Raw genomic sequence first — 25,010 nt, forward strand, 5'->3', positions numbered from 1 at the left:
AAAAAAAAAAAAAAAAAACTGTTCAGCTTAATAGATATCGATTTAAATTGTTAGCACAAATATGCTTACCTAGGCCATCGGTATGAGGTAAAGGTTTTCTTTTGCTTGTATAATCGCGAGTTTACGGATAGCCTCCGCAAATTTTTGTTAAGGTTTCTATTGCCAACCGAGCGTCTCATTCAATCACTTTGGGTTTGCTTTTTTTCATATTTTTTTTTTCATATATCTATGCAGGAAACAAATGTGTGCTTAGCTGGGGTGGACGGACGTCAAGATCAAATTTTAAAAATTCAATTTTTCAATTATTGTTCCATTAGGATATTTACCTTATTCTTTAAATAAAAACTATTTTGAGATTAATTCCCGCAAGACGACATAAGTATGTACACAAATGAAATTAAGTTAACTGCATCTACCTAACCAACCAACATTTTGTTAAGAAACTTTTGCAAATTACACATCAGTCTATAGAGAATAGTGTTGTTCTTCCTTTACAAGAAACGATGATTCAATTTACCAATAATACAAAATACAAAACACGTATCTAGGCGACAGTCTGTCGTGCATAATTGAATCAAGATAAACTTTTGACAAAATCAAAAATTCATAGAAATTTCCATTCAAAAGCGTAACAATTTTCAAAGTATTTTAAAATGATTCAACTCTTTAAAGAACGTCTCTTCTAAACTCTACTCTCAAATTTAAAGAAAAAGGTTAATTGCAAACTTTAATGGAAATTTTTTAATAGTCTCAATACATTACAGACATTTTCAAAATAAATTTTGATTTTTTTCTTGTCTTTTCTTTTTTTTTTTTTTTTTGGCTAAACATGCGCCATTTAAGCGTTATAATTGTTATTGTTATTGTTATTGTTATTATTATTATTATTATTATTATTATTATGACGTCAAAGGCCATCAAAGTAAACGACACAATTTATAAAATTTGCGAGAGTGTTAGAGTGTGGCGATGACTGAATTAGTGGTGGGAGTTTAAATCGTTTATCACAACTGATTTTAACTTAAAGTGTATGCAGCAATCAGGTGTATTTTACAGGTACATGTTTTATTGTCTGTTGCCGTTGATACCATTGTTGTTGTCGTTGTTGTTTGTATTCTTTTTGATTTACAATAAATTTGGTATTAAATCCGCTGAGCTGCGAGCAGTGCATTAGCGTTCAGTCATGTAGAAAAATGCAAATTAATTTTTAGTGTGAAAGGTTTTTTTTTTTTTTATTTTTACATCAATATGATTTTTTTAATAAATAAATCTGTAGGTGTTAACTATTGCAAATTAAAAGTGAGGTTATTTTTTTTTTATTTTTTTTTTTTTTTGCTACAAAGTAGTGAAGGTGGTCACTTCGCAACTATCCTAAAAGTATTACAAAATTATAGATCATTTAGTATACCGTTAGAGTTACGTTTGAAAGTAAATAAGCATTACGGTTCGTTGACATAATTATATTAGAGCGTGTTTTTACAGTGATATTCAATACACGATTTCTACTTTTATGATTACATCGTACACCGTTTGGCATTTTCAACCTTCCCACGTTATGAGTTGAGGCTTTTTAAACCCATCCAAACATTTTAACGAACAGACGAAACAATTTGCATCCCGTCATATACTTTCAGTAATGTTTATATATCCATAAAATATAAAAACGAAGACGCTAGAAACGAAGTTTCAAGAAGAACAAGTTTCTCCCAAAACATAGTATTTATTGCTCAAGATCTAAAACAGTAATCTCTAAGCTTGATAGTGATTTCCATTATAAAATCATTCCGAGCATATGGCTCTCACATTTGCTTACGCCGGCAAATGAAAAGCTATAGCACTTCAAAAATTTGATTTGATTAATTTACCCAACAATTATCTCTATGAATACCGTCCTAACCGATTATTTCCGAGATCGCTTGAAAAATTATTATTAGATGTCAAGACTCCAAATGTACAACAACAACTATCAAACAACTTTGATAGAAAGGCAAATTCTATATTAAAGATGTTAAGCATGACGACTATGCAATAGTTTTAAGGTTACAATCGTGAATCATTTGCAAGCTTTTGCACTCATATATCTATATAAAACGAAACGATCACATCAGGATATCCTTAATTAGTATATCAAAACAAATTCTATTTGGTCGAATCGGGAAGCACTTCATTGAAGGAATCCACATACATTCTACGCTCCTTCTTTTGTCCTAATAAATTCTCTCCAGACACTACTTTGGGAATCCATACTATTTTGTTCACAAAAAATTTTAAATAATTGATTGCATGGTTGTGCTATAAGCCGCGATGGCAAATCGATATTGTTTGCCCTACACACATGGCACACAAATTCGACCTTCATTTTTATTAAAAATATTCAGTGATTTTTGTTAAAAAAAAAAAAAGTAAATAGATCATCCTTTAATATATATTCTTTAATCTCACATTTGTTCGACACATTTTTGCTCTTAATTTCATTAAAAAAATAATAAAAAAAAAAAAAATATAAAAACAAAACATTCCCATAATGCACTTCCTTGTAATACACTGCAAATTGACTTTGGTTCACAAGGAAAATGAGAAATGTCAAGACGTTAAGTTTACAGATGGATTATGTGGTTTTATTCATTCATCTGAGATTCATCCTAACCTCTAAATATAAAAATGAAACCCTACTAAACACGTAAATACGTTTTTATGAAAATTACCCATCAATATGACAAACTGACTCCCCATCCCTCATTGACTTTAAAAAAAAAAAAATTGGAAAAAATTGGAAAACTAAGTGATACAATGCTAACCTAAATTAGCATATTTATTAATAGAAAACCCGAAAAATGTTTACACAAATTTCAAATCAATTATGCGTACACATGATTTAAAATGTATTTCGAGAAGATTCTGTTGTTATCCGCAGAAATAAATCAACACATTCGAAAATTCTTATATTTGCATAAAAAAAATTGGACCTAGAGAATTTTTTGCTATTTACTTAAGGCACGCACAAGACCACACACAAATATATATGTTATATAGTACGCATCCCATAAAAGAAACTAAATTCTGGGAATCCACCAGCTAGCCAGCCAGCCACCCACAGACACGTCTTTGAACACAACCGGGTGCGGGAATTTAAAAGTTTTTCGATTCTCTCTCTCTCTCTTTTTTTCCTCAAACCCACAAACGTTTCAATTTTACTTGCATGCTTATGTCTATAGGTGCTATTTTCTTCTTTTTTTTCTTTTTCTGCTACCACTTGTGCACCACGAGTAGATATAAGAGAAAAAGAATAACTCACCGCTTTAAATTTTAGATATTTTTTTGTTGTGATTGTATGTAATTCGCCCTGTGCTCAGTAGTTCTGATTTTTCTTTTTGATTTTAGCACTTGAGATTCGAATTTTTTTCACAATATTTTTTGTTTTTGTAAAATATTCAAATATTTTCCTCGTATGGCGTTTTTCACATATATTCTGTTAGAATTCTCTATGAAAACTTGGTTTTTCTGTCTTAACTGCTCGACAGCACAGAATTTTTTTCTTTCTTTCCGAACAGAAAATTAAATGAAAAACAACCGAAATTGTTGTACTTTACAACACACTTCTGTTAGAAATTAGTTGTTGTTGCAGCTCCTTCCTATCTCTTAATTTGGCGCTCAATATATCTTCGCTTTTTTTCTAAAGATTTTATTTATACTTTTTCAGTGCTTTTAATATTCTTCTTAATAATTTTTTAAAAAAATTTTCCTGCGTGTTGCTTGCACGGTGTTTTCAAATTAAATATATGTTGATTTTGATACTTACGGTTTAAGGGGAATGCGCTGATTGGTTCTGTTTAGGCGTCTTCTATCAGGCGGCTTCTATCAAAAACAGTGTTACCCATTTCTCGAAAAAGTAAATTAGCTACATTTTCTGTAATTTTTCCAACGAATGGCAACATGTTTATTTTGCAATGTGGCAACATTGTAACAAAATTCTTCATGCAAATTTAATATACTATTAATAGCATAAAATCGCTTTAACCTGTTTACACGTGCAATTTTTATTATGTATTAGTATTGCAACTAAAGTCATCAATAGCCTGCTCGAAATTAAATTTACGCCAAGAAGAGGCACAGACATCGGGAATTCTAAAATGTCTTTAGACTTTGCCTGAAAACAAAATGAATTCTTTTCGAAAGTTTTTATTTGTGTATCAAAAGCGCTGAATTGAAGACAAATTTCATTTTATAAAATCACTCATATATTTAATTTATTTTTGTTAACAAGGGGAAGACGTGGATAAAATATGAAAACATCTTAAATTATTTTTTTTTATAAACTTAAAAAAATAATTTTATTTGCAAAATGAAATAAACAGCAAAAAATTTTATTGAATATTCCACAACTTCCTTTTGCGAAAATATATTTTTATATGTTAAAGCAGATGAAACTCAATGAGTTTAGTTTCAAATTCAAATTGATCTGCAATGATGTTGCATTTATAATCTAATTATTAATATATCTTATAAATCAACTCCAATATATGCAAATTTACTTTTACAACCGTTGGCTATGAAAATAAGGGGTTCTTATTTTTCTTATAAATCAAAAGTCATCAAAAAGTTGATCATTGAGAATATGGGGCATTTTTTTAATGTGAAGCTTTTATTTTCTAAAATTAGGAAGATCCTAAATTTCTTGAGGGCATAACAGGCAGCGAAAAAAAAGTATAATTTTTGTAGCAGATATACACAGTAATTCACCTTTTTATACTGTCGAAAGTAATATCTGCGCATTATTCTACATGTGTATTCGGTTTCAATTACAAAAACAAACCGTAAAAATAATGCACAAAGTGTTTAATGTTTTGCCACGTTATTTTCTCCTTCATTTAAATGAGTATATATTCTCATTAAGCCTTTTGGATTTCTCAGCTAATAATGTGTACGAAATAACTGACAATTCATATTTTATGATAAATTCTTATTTATCTCTTCGAATTATTTTTATCAACATACATCGGAAATGTAATACATCATATAGCAACACTGTTGACAGATCCATATGATTTCTGAGTTGTAAATACGTACAGTTTTCGGTCGATTTCGCGTCGCGTATGTAGCGTATGTGTTAGCGTTCGGCCTTGGTTGGCCGCTGTCAGTTTTTTAGGATCACGTAGGCAAGAAAAAAAGCTGCTAATTATGTTCTCCCGCAGTTATTAAATTATACAAGTGTAAAAGAGTTTAAGTTTGATATTAGTATTTGTTGTTTAGAGTTTATTAGAGAAAACAGTTGTAAATTGAGAATAAAATAAATTCCAAGCAAAACTGTCTACCTGTAAATAGTTGACTCAGAACAAAATTTATTAACTAAATAAGTTTGATTTAGCAGCGTAATAAAAATGGAAAGTCATTTAGAATTTTTTGAGTGGAGATATATGTCACATTCTTTATTAGCTTTATTCATTTCATGTCAACCAAAAAGAAAAAATTTAATTTGTAAAACTTAAGTAGTATATTATCATATGTAAGTAAATAACCGTTTTGTGTTAACCATAATGTATAAATATTAGGCAGAATGCTTCGACTTTATACCATTTGATGAAAGAAGATCGTGGTTTGCGACAGAGAATTATTGCGAGACGGAAAAGGGCTTCCAATGATTTTACAATACCTGAAAATGTTATTCACCGTATTACTCTATTGTATTTATTTGTTTGTTTATTTATCAGAGAGGAGAACCAGTTGTTATCGTTCGGATTTTGATAGCCACAATTAAAAATAAACAAAAATTTCTTTATTTACATATGAATGAAAGTAAAGAAAATGATTCGAATGTCTTACACAATCGGCCCAAAAACGTTTATCAATTGTCGATTTAGTCACGAACGAAAATTAGCTTATAAATACGTGATTACCCCCTTGCATAGAAACGACCATCAAATGATACGTGTCTAAATTTCATGACAATCCAACAAGCTACGCTACATTTGTGATCTTAAAAGCAATGAATAAAAACTATGTGTAGATTGAACATGGTTTCCATTTTTTTTCTTTTTTTTGATGGAGGAAAATACTTTCGAAGTCAAACAGTGATAACCATTATATTAGTGTGTGATTGACTTGATTAGTGCGCTGATCGGTCAAAACCGGCAGTTTCAGAAAATATTAGCATTATTATTATTACATTTTTAGCTAGAGAATTAAAGTCTAAGATTAAAGCCTTATAGTGCTAGCTTAAATGTGCATAAAATCGTTTTGGAAGAGCCCACAACTAAGTTGCGCGAAATAGTTGACACCTTAAAGATATCAGCAGGAGGTGTGTTCAGCATTTTGCATGAACATAAAAAAGCTTTGACCAAAAGACAGAAATTCCTCGACGACTCAGAGGTATCGGACAAAGAATGCGACATGGATCCAGTACTACACACCTGAATCATAGAGATCGTCAGCGGAGTGGACAGCAGCCGGTGAAATTCGTCCAAAGTGACCAATAACTCAACAGACTGATGGCAAGGGTATGTCATCCTTATTTTGTCCATCGATCATTTTGAAAGCGGTTCAAAGATCAATAGCGAATTATTACGTGCCGTTATTGCATTGATTGAGTCTAGAAATCAAGAAAAAAAACTTCTCATGCGTAATAAAAAAAAATGCTTCTTCACCAAACATTCCACCGTATGCCAAGTCGATGGCCATTGCAGCAAAATTGCACGAATTGAATCTGGAACTATTTCCATATCCGCCATTTTCTCCGGATTTAGCTTCCACCGACTATTATCAGTTTCCAAATCTCCAGAAAATGTTTGAGATGTAGCTTCAACGAAGAGCCGATCGACGATATTGGAGCATATTTTGAAGGGTTGGACAAATCAGTCGATAAGAAAGTCATAGAAATGCTGGAGAACCGTTGGAATGAATGTATTACTCTTGAAAAAGGTTGCGTTAATGAATAAAAATTATTTTTTTATTAGTAACCTTACGGATTTCTTGAATCATGTGTTAATATGTAAACCGCACCTATCGTTTTCAAAGCTAAACAGCTAAGGGGATCCATTTACTTTTTATCGAGCTTTCATGTGTAGCTTAAGTGTCAACACTTAAAATGGCACTGTTTTTACTTATTTCATATTCAAATATCAGAGTCAATTATCTAATTAATAATGTAAATATGTTTAGCATTCGTTTCAGAGACAAAATGGATAAAAAAAGAAACTCTTTTTTTGTAGCGATATATGGGAAAGCCAATCAACACGATTTTGTATTGTATTGAATAATGATTTTCTTCATTGTTGGAAAATTCTATATAAATCGACCCATTTTTTATTTCTTTTTATTAATATGTTGTCTATGTACTTTTTTTTTTTTTTTTTTTGCTTTTCACATGTCACTGCAAGTTGAAAGAACTTTCTATTAGTATTTTGGTATAATATTCCAAATGTATTACACAGATTAAAAAAAACTCTCCACTAGGTTTTCAGAATAATATTTCAAGTCTTAACATTCGTAAAATTTACTTTCTATTATATGACATTATTTATAGATTTTATTATCATTGATTTATTATTTTTTAATATATTAAAGGCGGTCAATATTTGCATTGTTGATGTCAAAAATGTGTGATCTAACATTTAGCCTCGATTTTAAAGCGAATTTAATATTTGTGCATATTAATTTCTATATAAACTAAATGCTGTCACATAATATATAAAGTCGTTAAAAAAGTACATCAGAAGTCGGTCAATCCATTCTTAAATGACAAGGTTGGTGAAAAGCGATAATTTGATCGTCTTCTTCAATATATTGTTCGCTTCATTAGAAATATTCTGAAAAATCTTCGCTTCTCCTGGTAAATTGTTTAATCCTTTTTTTTTTTTGTATCTGTAATATAGGTTATAACTGGTGTTCACTTACTTATGAATCATATAGAAGCCAGACGAAACTTCGTGGTCGCCCATAAATTCGTATAGTGGAATTTTAGATGAATTTCTTAAAAAACCATTCCTTTGTTACGTAACATAACTGATATATTGCACACTTACTCACATATAACAGACTAATTGTCTTGGCCGCCATTTATCATTTGCATATCTAAATATTCTTTAGAAATTCGTTGATTCCTTGTAATAACTCCTTTTTTTGTGTTGCAACAACTTATTGGTGCAGCCGCTTCATAATCCATTTGCCTTTTTAATAATAAAACTGTACTCTTTACAGTGAGAAATTTACTTGGTGCCTTGTAATTTGTTGCACGTCATTATCAACTAATTTCCGCCACATATTGATTAAACTTGCTTCACCATTTGCAAACTTCAATCTCTTTTTCTTGACGCAAAGAACGTTAGACTGCTTTAGAGCTTCTTTTAACTTTGTAACGAGTGGCTGCGCAGCGATCATAGCAGCAACGGGCTGGTAGACGTCCCACATGCATCTCCCTATCAGGCTATAATAGTTTTTAGAATGTTATTTTAGAAATCTATTGAATAAATACTGAAAGCACAATAAACTCAACTATTTAAAGTTACATCTTAGCCAATATTGTAGAATATGATCCAAAACTAATTTTTTTTTTTTTTTTTCTTTTAATTTATAGTATTTTCCATGATCAAGTATAATTATCATCGCAAAAGCCGTATTTGACAACGGTTTCGCGTAGAAAAGTAAACAGTGTTATATTTCATTTCAATCATTTACTTGAAATTATACCTTTACTCTGAGGCAAAACAAAAGTTGAAGGTGAAAGTGTAGATCAATCTGATGGGTTTAAGCACACGATCACATTTCCATGTAAAGCGGAGCAAGTCTTTCCATATGCTCCAAAACACCTTACGAGCGTATTAAATTATGAGTTAAAGAGGCCTATTTTTTTTAAAATTTATTTTATAAAAATTCATTCATGTACTTTTGTGTATATGCGTATTTGCTTGTTTTTTTGTTTATTTAGAAATATTTCTCTTGCGTTTTGCCCAAGTTTATCGCGACAAGAAACTCCAAACACCATACATGTTGTTTCTTTTGCTTGCAATTTTATTTGTGAAACGTAAGGATATAAAGCGATATTAAAAATGCATATAGACGTTTTAACACAATTCATTTATCGTATGTCAAGTTTTCTTCTCAGTATTTAATATCTATCTATTCTATGTATTATTTCGCACAAGCTCTCGCGACAAGAGATTTCTGCATCAAATGAAATCTCTTCTCAGAGCGCACAAAATTTTACAATAACAACCCAAGCAATACCTAACGATGCAAAATAAAAAAATAACAGTGATTAAAGGCGCTTTTGACCGTCTCTCCACTTTAAAGCCTATTTATAACGATTTGCAAAAAATAAATTAAAAATACATAAGATATATATATATATATATATATATATATATAGATATATATATAAAAATATTTTATAACTGAAGTTTTAAACTGAATAATTTAATAGTTTCATTTGTACACTGTTCCTTATTAACATTTAAATAAAAAAATACGATATTTATATTAAGGTAAACAAGTCAACTTGTTTAAAGGGTCCTGGGGCGAGAGGTGCTGTAATTCTTGTCGATTGTCTGCAATTTGTCGCTTTACCACTTGAAAATATCCGTACTTCGAGAAGTTGCAGAATTTGGAGGACACATGATAATCTGCTAAATGGAGGAAAACATAATGTCATATCCTTTCTAATGCTTACAATTAGCCTCTTATATGTAAATTGTTTTATTAATCTCACCTCTTACAATTAATAATACAAATGAAAGGAAGCCATTGTTTTATATTTGTCTCTTCATTTTTGTTAGTAGAACTACCAAAATCTCGCACAAACCTCTTTCTGCCAAAAGGGATCATATTGATTCCCAACCTTTGGGGAATAAGCCATAGCCGCAACGACTAAGATAGGAAGCTAAATATGACACTAATATTGAGAATCAAAGTTTCAAAAATTGTGGCTTACATTCGCACTTAGAACAGAAACGAAACTGAAAAAACCAACAATTTTTTCATATATTTTTATATTTTTGCTAATTTTGCGCAATTCTGTTCTAAATAACGTCAGAAGAATTTATTGTGAAGCCGATTTTTTACATTTCTTTCCATCATTGGGTTTTGAAATTCAGTATTTGGAAATACTTGCATAGCTACAAAGAAAGTTATTTATCCTTGATCTTGATTCTTCGATTGAGGTGAACTGCTTACGTGTAGTAGTGTACATATTAAATATGAAAATTGACGAAAGAAAAAGGAAAAATTGTCTTTTCTTTGGTAAATGATGATCGTATAATGGAAACATTTAACAATTACATTGACTATATGCCGACAACGCTATCATAAAACAATCTTGTAACAAGCGCTTGGAATGAGCGCTCTTTTTCATTAAAAAGATATATCGTTTTATATAAACACTAATCATATTTTTTATTCTTATATGTTTATATGGATAGAATTTCATTCATTGCTTCTTGTGCATAACTAAAAATCCTATGTACATAGCAAAAAAAAATCGATTTAGACGATATCCGGGCCCGAAACTCAAATTTCCATAAGAAAACATTTAAGGCTAGGTGAAATTTGGAGGCTTTGATTAAGAAAACAGGAAATGTCTGATATTTTAGTAAATATTGAGAGATCTATCCATTGATGTACTTAGTTTCCGAATTCAACAAGAAAGAAAAACAATTTAAAACGAAATACATTCTAGACGAACTTCTAAGTATATAATACTTAAGATACCTGACAGAAAGACAGTTAGAGAGACTCTTTACGTTGATTAACCGCATATATTTTCTGTGGAATCTCTGAGGCATATATTTGATAAAAGCCTACAGCCTTACAAAAAATAATACCGAAGAAGAAGAAGCCTTAAAATCTTTGGGTAGCAAAGTAAAGTAGAAGCAATAATCCTTCCTAGTAAACGAAAAAATTTAAAAGGATGCACACTCATATGTATTCTTCTCGGTCACCTTAACAGATGCATTTTTTTGCGCTGTGCTTTTAACTTAGGTAGAGAATATGGCTAAAAACATTATTATTCATAAATATTATTCCTATGTTTTAATTTTTGGAGAACAATTTCATGCTTACGATGACCAAAATACCAATTAATACCAATTTCAAGAAAAACCTTGTACATGTGCAATATAGATATGTATGTATCGTATGGAATTTATAGAAATACATTATAAAGACGTGTCTTTGCATTGTATGTGTGTTTATCAACAACCATAACGTTAAATTGACAATTGATAAGACAATCTTCGTTAAATTTAAAGTTTAACAAAAATACAAGAAAAAAAAAAGATCACGTTGTTGATTCTTAAACATAATTGTACAAATAACACGCAGTCCATTTAGTTTTCATTTAAGTAAAATTAGGAAACGTAAGTCACGAAGGCGATCTACATAAATTAATCAAGAATCTGCAGCATACTACTACCTATTAGTTAATAGGCTACTTCCTATACTAATTTCAATTACAATATATTTTGAAAATTCTGTTCTTGTTCATTATGCGCTGGAAGTCTATATTGATATAATAAAGAAGCATATTTCCGATTTTCTTTAAACTTGCTAATCGATATATTGGGAAAGAAAAACTTGAAATTCTACCGTTAGTTCGTTTTTATGCTTTATTACAAACAACTCAAATGAAACTCTCTCTATTTACATCTCGCTCTCTCTCTCGGTATTTATCCGCCTTTCTCCTCATTAAGAATATAATTATTTTTTTATTACTGTTATTCAATTTTTGAATCAAATTATAGTTTTCAATTACTAACCCGTATTTAAATTATATAAATTTAATAAATTTAAATAGTGGAATTTTGTAAAAGCAATGAAAAAGGGGCTTTTATATAATAAAGTTATAATTATAACACAAAATAATGTCAGCATTACAATTTTTAAACATGTGGGAGAAAATACTAAATAAAATTTCTATATAACACAAACTGTGGTGATTTCACTGAATATATATATATGTATATATAAGTAAAGTATATATGTAAATAAATACTGAATGGTTTATCTATCTTTCTCTCTCTTACTCTCTTTAAAATGCTGGTGGTTGAATTGTGCCGTAGAAATGCTGCTGTGGTAGAAATTCATTTGACAGCACTTTGGCAGATACAGAGTTGCAGTCGACGATAAAGGAACTGAGTTTACCGAGTGTTTTGTGTCGTTTTTCAAGTGAAAAAAGGTTTTGTTTAATTATGTATATATGTATATATGTGTATGAAGGTGTAAAAAAACAAAAAAAAAACAGATAAAATTCACACATATACATACGCACAGCTGAAATTGAAATAAAAATCATTTGTTGAAAAAATGCAAAAAAATAATGTATAAATTTTTTCAATCCAATCAATTTATTCGTAATAAAAAATATAGGCAAATTTTTTCCTTAATTTAAGTAAAAAGAAGAAGAAGGAAAAGTATAGAAATTTGTGAGGAAAGCATCAAAAAAGACGAAAGAATAATAAGTATTGGATTGAAAAGCAAGGGAAATTAAATAAAATAAAAAAGAGGTCGTTTGTGGCTCTGCTTTATTATTCGGTGTGCGCACATATACGAAGGCAGTCGTTGAGACCTTATTGTTATAACCCAATCAGCAAAAAGGCAAAGAGTCGATGAACAGAGGAAACGAGGAATAAGAAGACCAAACGAAGAGCAGCACAAAAGCGAATACTTGAAACATATATAAGTAAATATACACATTGCCGTATACCCAGCAGTGTGGGTAAACAACGGAGCATTTGTGTTGTGCTCTTTTTCACTTCTAACTTTCATATCATATAATGTGTGAATGTAAGTGCTGTCATTTTGTAAATGCAGCCACAAACAAAACAACAACAAAAGCATCAAATGATATTGCACCAACAACAACGACAGAAGTTAAAGTTAATAAAAAAGCAAAACAAGCAGCGAGGGAAGAGTGCAAATGTCAAGCAAATTTCTACATTAAGTTTAGAAAACAAAAAAACCAACAACAACAACTGTAACAGTCTCACAAAACCAACGGAAACGGCAGTGGATATAAACAAAATGCAATGCCTCGATACAGAATTAACAATAAATAATTCCACAAACCATCAATCACTTTCCGTTCCGTTAACAAGAAGAATAATCCCATCACATATAAATCTCCATGTAAATAAAAATGCTAATGATTTGGAAATAACGCCAGAAATGGATCAAGACCTACATTCGAATGCATCATTGACTTCCTCAATATGTTTGGATAATGTATCAATGCAACCGCAATCGCCATCGCCAATATACCAACAGAAAATCTTGCAGCAGCAATATTCCCATAGTTCCTATCAACTACCGTCACGACCATCCCATTTAGTAATGAATGGCATTAGTAGTGGTAGTGATATATCTAGTGGAACCAACTCACCTGTATTATCATCATCATCATCATCATCATCATCGAACGTTTCCACTCAGCAATCTCTGACGCCGTCAATTGGCGTCAACTTACGTGTAACCGGTCAGTGTAGTCAAGGTGGCCGCAAATATATGGAAGACTACTTTTCAGTCGCCTATCAACAATCTGAGAATGCTAAAGATTTGGAATATGCTTTCATAGGAATCTACGATGGTCATGGGGGTGCCGAAGCGGCTACATTCGCTAAAGAGCATCTCATGATGGAGATAATCAAACAGAAATTATTCTGGTCCGATTCAGATCAAGATATATTGCGAGCCATCCGGGAAGGTTATATAGCAACACATTATTCTATGTGGAGGGAACAAGGTAAGAATAAAATAAGCCAAGTATATAAAATTTAAAATATTTTATTATATTTAAGAAAAAGATTTATTTTAAAACCGAAAAACTTTTTAAAGAAGTGATGAGCTGCAAAAAATTCACGTTGTTCAAATTTCATTTGAGATATTTCGCTTTCTTCGTGACTTGAACTTCCTCGATATGTTGTTGAGATCTATTTACTAAATATGTTTTCATTATGCCTCGATTAAGCTCATGATATGCAATAGATTGAAATATTTCACTTTGCCTCCGTTGGAGCTCTTAAAAAGGCTAATGTAAGGGGCAAAGCAGTAGGCAATAGAAAAATATGAATTGTTAAAAATACTTGCAAGTGAACTAAATACGACGCTCGCTGGTTTCATTGTAAGCTTGATAAATGGAAGATTTCAAATCAGCTCAGTTAAATTGTTTTTAAATCCATCGTTGTTTTTAATATTTTTGAATTATAAGCTATGATGTTAAACCCTCTGAACGATTTGAAATATTCAACAAAAATAATTGCTGTTTAAATGATCAAGTACATCCATTTTAAAGAAAAACCAGCGCATCACTGCATCATCTTTTTTATTGTTACATGTTTGAGATTTGCATTAGCATTAATTCTAAAGCAAATCATTTCTAAAACGTTGCTTTACGATGTTGCCCCAACAGGGAAGTGAATAATATTTGACTTCTCTATTACATTGCATAAGTTAGATGAAGTTAAGTGCAAACGTTTTAGAATTAAATCCGATTAAGCATATCTGAAGGGCCTTTTAAGCGAGAACATTTTATTCATTTTAAATAATATTTTATAGTCCCTATCGCCGGTAGGTTTTATTGAAATGCTAATTATTGCATTTTTTGTGAATATATGAATATATTTATATACAGCACTTATTTAGTTAAAAAATATTATGTCTTCTTGATAATTGTTGGAAAACTCTCAAATACCTTTTGCTGATTTTCATTCTTAACGTGGAAATTTTATTAATTAAAAAGCAAGCAAGTTCAAACTTTATACAGCTTTGGAGGTCGTAATCCAGCGAGAGTGAAAATAAGCAGCTCGAGAATGAGAAATTATTTTATATTAAATTCTTGGGGCGTATTTAAACTACATTTCGTTACCGTTACCAATATTTACTAATATTCCTTGATAGACATGAAGAAGCTAGATAGGTGAGACTTTTAAATCCATGAAGAAACTGAACCATTTATTCGTCCTCTATTTTTTTTCTCTTTTCAAAATGCAACAATAATGAAAAGTATTTAAAATTATTTGATGTAATATTGGATTATATCTCTATTATATGCAATGTAGGCAGATGCATTTATATTCGTATGTAACTGACTTATTAACCGCATGTTATTATGATGAGTGGATGTTGAGGTCACAATTCTTCCACACAACTTAAATGGAATATAAATTATTTTTCACTCAAGGAGGAAAATGACATGTTTTTTTTTTTTTTTTTTAAGAAATTTTGATGATTAATTCGAAACGGTTGGAGAATATTGAAGAATGAAAGAAGAGCCAAATTTACACAACTTAAATTAATTTATTAACCTATAAAGTTTAATGTTAATTAAGATTTTTATGCATCACAGGAATGTAAGATTTCTTTAGAAGGAAAGAAAAAACGATGACGGGAAGACAAGTAAGGCCTTCAACATAGTGTCAACTAATGTGTTAATTACAAAGCATTTGAGAGAAGTAAACAAACTTGATTGTTTTATCAAAGATTTTATCCATTTGTACCACCCACCTAATACACCAACAATTATCTCTATATAAATCGTATCATTCACATGTACGCATTATTATTATCGTATGCCATCATTCTTACATGCATCTGCTGCTGTTACGGTTTAAATCAAAAGAAAAGCAGAGACCACAACCAATCTTCTCTTTTTTTTCTGCTTTACGGAATTAGTTGTAATAATGTATTTATTGGACGGTTTTCTAAACAAGTGCAAAAATAAACCACTAACGATATCATGACAATCATCCTGCGTTGCAGTGCCATTTATACAAATACTGCCATTATAATTGACTAAGCTCAGTTAAGAGTTGCCCGCCTGTATAACTTAGCTATGTAGCAAATAACTTTATATATATTTTTTAACATTTTTTATCTATATATATATATATATGTATGTATGTGTATTTCTTTTAATTAATCTGAAAAATGTTTAATGAGTTGCTCAGGCGAGTGTATAATAAATAGCATTATATTGTATTCACATGCATACATTCGTATGAAGTAAGGCGAACCAAGCAGGCAAAAATGTATATATGCGAGTTTATAGCTAAAAAATACTCTCTATACGTCGAATTTCACCACATCTGGTTTTTTCGTTTACTGCTTTTATTATTTCGTGTATTTATAATGATTAAAATTTTCATTTCTATGAATATAACATAGCGCTGGTTTTCAACCACGTAAATGCACACATATGAAGTATACACCAACATGCTGTACAGACTATGCACGTCATTGCCTCCATACACACACACAAATATATATATATATATATATATATATATACTGCCTGCATACATATTTTGCTGTCATTTTTTTTATCAACGCTGGGCTTGGCAGTGTGTAGCTGCTGTGGTGATAGATTGTCGTTGTTTATATAAATTGTACTTCCCGTACATTAGGATCGTGTATAAATGGTGAAGGGGCTTTTTTTCATATTTATAGAGAGAAATGAGTTAGTGTTTGTTTATTATTCCCTCATAGAGTCATCACATAGGTGTTGCATGTTAGTAGTGAAGTCCATGCAATAAGAAAGAAAAAGAGCTGCCAGAACGTTAGGCACTTGAGCTCTACAGAAAAATATGACTTTGAATTCGTTCTTATTGTGTTTTGCGCCAATGCTATTGAATACCTCAACTAGATTAATCACTTTGATTCATCGTTAACCCTAAGTATGAATCATAATTTCAAGTAATTGCCGTCAGCAACTCGGTCACATTTTGCATGTGTTCGCAAAATGTATATATTCTTTGCATCACACAAAACTAATTTCAAACTAATTTTTGGGAGTGATTTTAATAGCGGCAAGGTAGCGCCATGAACCGATTTGCCTAAATACATAGTTATTGGCTTAGCTTTGGTGTTTTTCTGAAATTGATTCGTGTAAGCAAAAGCGGACGTTACCAGGTTAATCCAGACATAAAAATGTATGAACAATGCCTTACTTCATTTCCGTTCATCTTATTTACGTTATTACTATTCTTTGCTTACAATATTAATTTGTCACCTTGCAAATGCCCGATTTTTTGAGTTAATTATCAAATTGGTCTTAATTCATTTTTCATTCTATAACGATTAGGTTCTTGTAAATCATAGGTACCCTTCCTCAATTTTCTATTTAAATGGATATTTCAATTAAAATGTAAAATTTATCTGAAAATGGTCAACAAACAAATTTTGATTGGGTTAATAATTTTCCGCAATAGAAATGAAGTTATTAAGGGAATCTTGGACTTTGTAAGCTATAGTCCGATTTTTCTAGTTCTACTCTCGGAATTTTTTAGTTCAATTTATTTGTTAAAAAATTATCTACGTTATAATATTTGGGGTTGTTTCTACTGTAAGTTATATTTACTCTCTTTTCTAAAAGTTGATTTCGGAGTATTCTTAAGTATTAGCCAAGATTTGACCTTTCAATGTTATCTATCTCTTTGCGATTGGTTAATTTTTTTTGTAGTATATCTATTTTCGAAAGAATGGTAACTCTGCCATGAATTTGTGTCTACATGAATTATGCACGCATACATATCCGAATGCATAGGCACATAGATAGTAACCGTATATTTCATACAATGGAATATTCCCACAAAATTATATTGTGCAAGAGAAAGAGAAATCTATCTATAGCTATAAGTGGTGTGATATTATACATGTAAGTGTACAGTATGTATTATATGAATACATGTACGCTTTATATATCACAATTTAATTTCAATTCATTGCCAGCTTTAAAAAAATTTTTGCTTATTCCGTTTTGCTGTTATTTTCCGCTGGCCTGGTTGCCTGTGTGGCATTGTTTAGCTCAACTGACGGGTATGAGGTGTATATTTAACATCAATAAATGTATATAAATACTATATATATCTATGTGCGTTAAAATACTTAACACAGAAAATATAATCTACTGTCAAAGTATAATACGTACGTTACCGTATGGTGGTGGTTGCTTGTGTTTACATAAGAGAGGCGAACAAGTAAGAAAAGAAATAATAACAATAATAAAGGCTGGAAAGGCAAGCAAGCAAGTAATCAAGCTAGCTGCTACTGGTAGTCAAGCAACCATTCAATTTTCAACATAACTACTGCGTTGTAGTTGTGTGGTGTTTTTGTATGTATATATACATAGTAAGTTAGTCATGGACAAAGTGTTAGTTTTCACATATTTGTCAGCAAATTTTATAACTTAAAAATAAAGGTACATATTTCTAGAAATGTGTATTGTACTTTTTCTTGTTACTTACGAATAGGACCTTGTTTATTTAATTTGTTATGTTTATGATAAAATTTCTAGAATTATTACAACGTGTTAACGAATAAATATTTCTACAAGCAGACTTAACAGAAAACAACAAATCAACTTTCTCTTTGTGAGGTTTGCAATTTCCGTCTTTCTATTTGAGTGTCCGACTCGTTTCTTTTGCAATTTTATTGATTTTTTTCCGTCTCGTCTCTTTTTTTTTGTTTTTAAAGTATTGCAACGCTGCATAGTTAGTACATTCGTATGCCATTTTACATTTTCTTGTCAACTTTGATTAATGAATATTTTATTATTGATGCATTAAAAATTCACCACGTATATGTTGATAATGACAGTATTTTATGTCATACTTTTGTTCTCTTGTGTAATCAACACTATTATATCTTATCTATGAAGGTGGTAACTAAACAACAAATTTTCCAGATAAAATTTTTGTTAGGTAGATATATTGGATAGATTATAGAGATAACTTTAGTAGTTAGTCCTAAGGTTGGTGTGCGTATTCTAATATATATTTAATACGAAGCATTTTGATTCATCGCTTGAAGGCTTAATAATATTTGTTAGAATTTTATAATTACAATTCTTTACAAATATACCATTTCCGTATGCACTTGTATGTTTTATTAGGTATTTGCAAAAATTTTGATCATCTTTTTACTTGAAAAAGACATTGTGGAAAATTTGGTATAATGTATATTAATCAAAGTTATCTCTATCATTTTCTTTAATAATATTTTTGGCAACCTGACGGTATCATGTCGAAAAAACTTATATTGATTCGGTAGCGATCCACCTACCGACCCATTTTCGTACTTCTTCAATTTTGCGGACCCACATGCCAGGCAAGTCATTCTGCCCCGATTTGGATAATTTGTAAGTAATCAGGAGGCACCATTTTTGGTCAGTACGCTGGGTGTGGCTGAATTTCGCTTTTGAGCAGTAACAGTTTCTCCTGGAGGACGCCTCTTGCAGCAAGTGGTCAAAAAATGGCATTTTCTGTTAATTCGTGTCGCCACTTTTAAATCGTTGAACTCAAAACCGACAATTGGAGTTGCTGCACCATAAGCCCCCGTAAATATTTGGTGGGCTTTGGCAATAGATTTTTTCAAATAAACATCAAAAGTAATCAATTTGGAAGACGTACTCTCAATAATTAGAGTCGGCTTACGCCGAATAAATCGATAATATTGATTAGAAAAATCTGATTTTATGCAGAGGAAGATCGAAACCAATGAATTCAACCGTTATCCCGATACTCCGCTATTTCCTATTTCTCTATCACTTTCACCTGTAGAAGTTGCTGATCAAAATTATTGCAAATAGCTAACATATTCGACACAAATCCTCGCCTTGAAATATTGATTGATTAACGTGGAGACCATTTTTTTGCTGAAATTACAATTAGGGCATAAGGAAAGTCTTTTAATATTTGATTTACTTGACTACTACTATTATTAATTATTAATTTACAGAGAACCATAAGAACCATTTAAATACTTATAAATCGATCGGTTTTTGCAATTATTTTATAAGATGACGGCAAATTGTGTAGAAATTTGATATTGTATATTATTGGCGAATGATTATCGCCGTACTTCATAAATTATTATTAATTATAGTTTTTTATACATATATATTTGTAGATATATACATAGATATAAAGAATAATCACTATTTATAAGGAATTCCTCATTTGGTAACTGCAAACGAATTACCTCAAATTGTGATTTGAATGTTGCCAACCCTGCAATGGTGTATAATTAAATAACAACTTGAATAAAAAATGATAAATTTCAAGCATTGCCCACACAAATTTAACTATATAGTGGTTAGGGCGAATGATAGTTTCCAAATACGCCAGAAAGCAAATATTGTCCGGAAGGATTAGGAACAATTATGGAAATAATGTTAAAAATTATTGCCGAATAAGAGTTTAAGAATGAGTAAAGCATTGCCGTTTAATTATTCTTAACATATCTTTTTTTATCATATTTTTTAGAAAAATGGCCTAAAACTGCTAATGGTTTGCCAAGTACTGCAGGCACGACAGCCACTATAGCCTTTATAAGACGTGAAAAAATTTACATTGGTCATGTAGGCGATTCGGGCATAGTATTGGGCTATCAGAACGATCATGAGAATTTCTGGAGAGCTAAACAGCTAACTGTAGACCATAAGCCGGAGTCTTTGGAAGAGAGGACACGTATAATGAAATCAGGCGGAAAAGTGGTTGTAAAGTCAGGTGTACCCAGAGTTGTGTGGAACAGGCCAAGGAATGGTAAAAAGAAGAAAATTATCAAATAAAGACGTTTTATGTTAGTTTATCTGTTTGCAGCAAATCATCGTGGGCCGATACGTAAAAAGACACTGATCGATGAAATACCCTTTTTGGCGGTGGCTCGCAGCCTTGGGGATTTGTGGAGCTATAATTCCGAAAACGATGAGTTCGTGGTTAGTCCGGATCCCGATGTTAAAGTTATCCCCATCGATTCGCAAACGTTCCGCTGTTTGATTTTCGGTACTGATGGATTATGGAATGTAGTGTCCGCTCAGGAAGCTGTAAATTTGGTGCGAGAAAAAGAAGTAATTAATGAGAGATTACAAGCACAACATGGTGATGCACCAAACGAAGGTGTACAATGGACAAATCCTAGCAAATCTTTGGTAGAAAAAGCTTTAAAGACCTGGTCTGCTAAAAAAATGAGAGCAGACAATACGTCAGTAGTTACTGTTATTTTATATCCACCAGGCAAAGGAGTGCACAATCATGCTGATGACGCAATTGGCATAAGACGAGAAATCTGCACACTGACCACCGCACCCATGTTGATGAAACCGATGTACAGTATTGAGCAGGCCGAGATTAACGCTGATGTAACGTCATGTGATGACGCAACCACTTATAAAGAAATGGCCATGAAGCATTTGCCACCGATAGAATATCGTAATTTTGACTATTATGCTGAAGACTCGGAGGGTGAAAATGAAATTGTCGAAACCGACGAAACTGAGACTGAAGATTTCGAATTGTTGCCAAAATTGTCAACGATTGCACAATCTCACGATTATCCTGCTGATGCTAACACATGGAGTTGGCAATCAACATCATTCGCTACAGAACATGTGGCGCAAATGCAAGAGGAATCTGACGAAGAAATGAACAAAGAGGAACACGAAGTGTCTGTAATAAACTACCAAAATTATTTGCATCACGATAACGAAAATGCTAATGCTGAGGACAGTTATCTTAATAGTTTCTCGCAATCCTATAGTACACTTTTACAATATGGGGAGCGCATGGAAGAGGGTGAGATGGAGTCCGTAGAAGCTGTGGAAGATTGTAATTCATCTTGGTCTATAACAAGTGTAACCGGTAGTCACATAATTGATAGCCCTACGTCAAGTAATTCAGGCCTATCAAGACCCGATATGCATGAAATAATTAAAGAGCAACAGCTCTATCAGGCACAATGTATGAGTCAAGAAGAAGGCTATTCACTGACTAAATTGGAAACCAGACGAGAACAGCAGGGATGCAAAACACATGAAACTGGAGTGCAGACTTTGAGTATTGTTCGCCATCAAACCACCCAAATGCCAGATGAAGTAGAAACGTATACAACTCGAACACAGCCGTCTATTCAGCAAGTACTCTTTCATTTGCCTTCCACTTCTTATGTAACTACGTTACAGCAAAAGCCTTTGGAGTTTCACTCTTTATTACAGCAGGAGCGTGAAGAGGAACAACTAGTGGCACTCGAGCGACAGCAAATGTTAAAGTTGTCGGAGCAAAATATCGCGGAATATTCCTGCTTACAGGCCTTATCGCACAATGTAACATCTTTAAACCAGGCGCCTAGTCAGTTACACAAGGCATATAAGGAAACGCCTTTGGTCGAAGAATATCTAGATGAACACGATGAATTCCCATCGGGTACCAGCGATGCTGATACATCAGTTCAAATTCATGAAGTTTCTTCTTCAAATTGTAGCGAAGTCTCAGATATCGATTCTAGTTCTGAAAAAGATATCGCTTTGGAAGAAACCGATGAAGAAGCTTCAGATTCATGTAGTAGCCGTGAAATCATGCCAGAAGTTAATGTCACGCCTGAAAAGCATACATCAGTCCGAAATAAGAGGCCTCTTATTGCAGTAAAAAATATTTTGTTAATAAAAAATTCCAAATCTTCCCAATGTGTCCCCAATCAAACCAAATACGATTTACTTAAAGTTCAGGGCATCACACGTGAACGTTTGCGCTCACGTACCTTTTATCCCAACCGACCTAATGAAAATCTAAAGAGAATCTCATCCAAACATTCCTCGTGCAATCTATTGAAATCTTCATCAAATCTCCGCAAAACTTTTAACTCATCCAACACCGCCACTAATAAAGCGCAAAATTTCCACGCATCAGACAATTCAACGCCCAAGATTGAAATTAAACGTGAACTACGTAGCAATAGTACAAAGAGTTCCGAAGATTATGTTGATTATTCTAAGCGTACGTTAAGGGCACGAAACACAATGGCTAAAGATATGAAAGCTAAGGCGGCTTTAGTGGCAGCCGCACTTAAATATCCTAATAATGCAGTTTCTAGGGACTTTTTACGCAGTGCTGCAGCTACTTTCCGTGGTAACAAGAATGTGCTGATAAGCGATTATCCTTGTACACCGTCGACCAATCGTCGAGCGCTGACTATCGCAAATCCGATACGTAATAAAACCCATAAGCAAACAGGACAACCAGCGCCTTCATTAACCAAAGTACCTCCTCATCCGCCTGTTCATGCACTGAATTTACGTTCTCGTCAAGTGACAATGCAGGACAATAAGACCAAAATAACGCCGCTCAGTACAAATCGTTCAACGGCTTCCGTAACAACGGCCGCCTTGCGTCAGTCTACAAAACCATTGCTAAAACATGTATCGTTTAGCGAGCGTCGAACCCTACGAAGCATGCTTAGGAACGATGCATCAAAAAGTTCTATTACGGACACCAGTTCCTCCACAATTGCAACTAGTTTTAGTAAATCGACCAGATCACAAAGCATTGGAAGTAATTTGGCGGCTCCGCCACCTTCGCCTAAATTAATGAATGCTGCTGCGGCTGTGGCAGCAGCTACACGAGCACGGTGTCTACTATCAGCTAAAAAGGCAGCTGAAGTTAACGGTACTCAACCAGTACTGAAAACTATATTCGGTAAACGCACTTCTCCACGTGTTAGCACTGGCGTATCGAACAGTCCATCATTAAGCCCAGTAGTTAACAACAAATCAGAGAAATTGAGTACAGTGCCTGATCATACTTTAAGAGGTCGCGTTGTAAAAAGATTAAAACGATAAATACTTAAACATTTATTGAATATGAACGGGAAAGGGTGAGAACAATATAAGAAATGTATATAAAGGCTGAAAGAGTATAAAAAGAGAGAGAGAGAGAGAGAGAGAGAGAGAGAGAGAGAGAGAGAGAGGCGAAATTAAGTAGAGTGACTTTGCGACGATAAGCTTAAAACACTTGAAATGGAGGACTGAAAAGACTTATGTATAGTAACGAGTTCAAAGTTAGTCAAGAGGAAGCTTTACGTGTTTATGCTAAGTTTTGGCTTTAATTTAAAATTTAAAATTTGGAATTGTTCAAGAATTTTAGGGTTTAAAGCCTCTTAAAAACAGTTTTGCAAACTTTTATTATAGTAAAAAAAATGTTGAAAAGTTTTCAAAACTAAAATACGACGAAAATCTACTAAGAGAAACAAACAACTGAAGAGCTTATAAGAATGTAAATATATAAAAGTCGTCTGTGACAGCAGGTATATTCTTCTTTCCAAGCTTTTCTAGTTATCAAGCTTTTAATAATTTCCTTTTCCTTTTTCTTTTCTTTTATTTATTTGTCTTTATTTTTATTTTTTTTTTTTTTTTTTGGTTTTTCTTTCTGTATGGAGACTTGACACTTCCTTAATTGTATTCAAAAAATTTCGCTTTTCAGACGTTTGACTTCTTTAGTCAGGAAAATTTCGAAATTTTTTAAAATTTACCTTTAATACATTAAAATTCTCTAGGAAAACTTAATTTTCAAATTATCTAAATTTTCATAGACTTAAGACAGACATTAAGGAACGTAAGACAGCATCGGGATAACTAGAAAGTTTGTTAGTAATAAATTTAAAAATGTTTTTGAAGAAAAATTATTATTAAACGAAATAAACTTTTTAGTTAGACCTAAAATTGTCATTAAATTTTAAAATCTTCATATTTTCAAGTATCGACAAGGTAGTGCTTTCCAAATTCTAAATTTTAATATGTTATAATTCTATTTTCATTTCAATACAAAGTTTAAAAATTCGAGTTTTCAAAATTTTCAAGCTTATTGTGCGATTAGATGCTTTATGATGTCAAATTAAACGTTCGTCGATCATTTTGATTGATAGGCATTTGAATAACATGGAGCTTTTAATTTTTTTTTCTCTCCTTTTAATATAATGAAAAAGAAAGCTCTGTAAATTTTATTTGGCCGCAAAAAAATGTTTATTCTATACAAACAAACTCATGTTCTTCATAAAACAAAACAAAACAAAACAAAAAAAAAAAAGAAAAAATTAAAAAAATAAAAAATAAAAATGAAAAAAAAAAGAGATTTATATATAAACCGATGAAATACCCGATTTTTATTTGTTTAATTAACACTACCATTAGAAATCTAGTACAAAAATATATAAATGTTTGCAACAATACCTACACTTCTCTTAATTAAAAAGATCTTTCTTTT

The 25,010-nt window shown here is 31.8% G+C and overlaps 2 protein-coding genes and 1 long non-coding RNA gene across 5 annotated transcripts in view; 1 reads left to right on the top strand and 2 right to left on the bottom strand.

Moving 5' to 3' along the window:
- Window positions 1-3,855, bottom strand: part of LOC119631662 (dynein light chain 2, cytoplasmic) — a 28,466-nt gene extending 24,611 nt beyond the window's left edge. Inside the window, exon 1 of one of the 2 annotated variants that reach the window (XM_038024072.1) lies at window positions 3,800-3,855. The gene's annotated coding sequence lies outside the window, so the exon portion shown is untranslated. Of the gene's footprint in view, window positions 1-3,295; window positions 3,736-3,799 lie in introns of those variants that run through there. The other variant, XM_038024064.1, reaches the window with a different exon arrangement.
- Window positions 3,856-7,697: 3,842 nt separating this feature from the next.
- LOC119633933 lies at window positions 7,698-9,053 on the bottom strand. The gene is made up of 3 exons (XR_005246911.1): window positions 8,683-9,053; window positions 8,023-8,419; window positions 7,698-7,965 (listed from the first exon to the last, which is right to left on the bottom strand). It is a non-coding gene; the product is annotated as an uncharacterized LOC119633933 (long non-coding RNA).
- A 3,273-nt stretch (window positions 9,054-12,326) lies between these two features.
- Window positions 12,327-24,758, top strand: LOC119633922. Of its 2 annotated transcripts, none has more exons than XM_038027758.1 (3): window positions 12,327-13,726; window positions 20,244-20,522; window positions 20,580-24,758. In XM_038027758.1, the coding sequence occupies exons 1-3, from the start codon at window positions 12,793-12,795 to the stop codon at window positions 23,588-23,590; spliced, it is 4,224 nt and encodes a 1,407-aa protein (XP_037883686.1). In that variant the 5' UTR covers window positions 12,327-12,792; the 3' UTR covers window positions 23,591-24,758. The 2 variants fall into 2 exon arrangements, with proteins under 2 accessions (XP_037883686.1, XP_037883696.1); XM_038027768.1 differs by lacking the exon at window positions 12,327-13,726 and adding an exon at window positions 17,647-17,796 and having other exon boundaries at window positions 20,580-24,757.
- Window positions 24,759-25,010: the final 252 nt, after the last annotated feature.

Source organism: Glossina fuscipes, unplaced genomic scaffold (genome assembly GCF_014805625.2).
Source record: "Glossina fuscipes isolate IAEA_lab_2018 unplaced genomic scaffold, Yale_Gfus_2 0, whole genome shotgun sequence".
NCBI classification, from domain to species: Eukaryota; Metazoa; Arthropoda; class Insecta; order Diptera; family Glossinidae; genus Glossina; species Glossina fuscipes.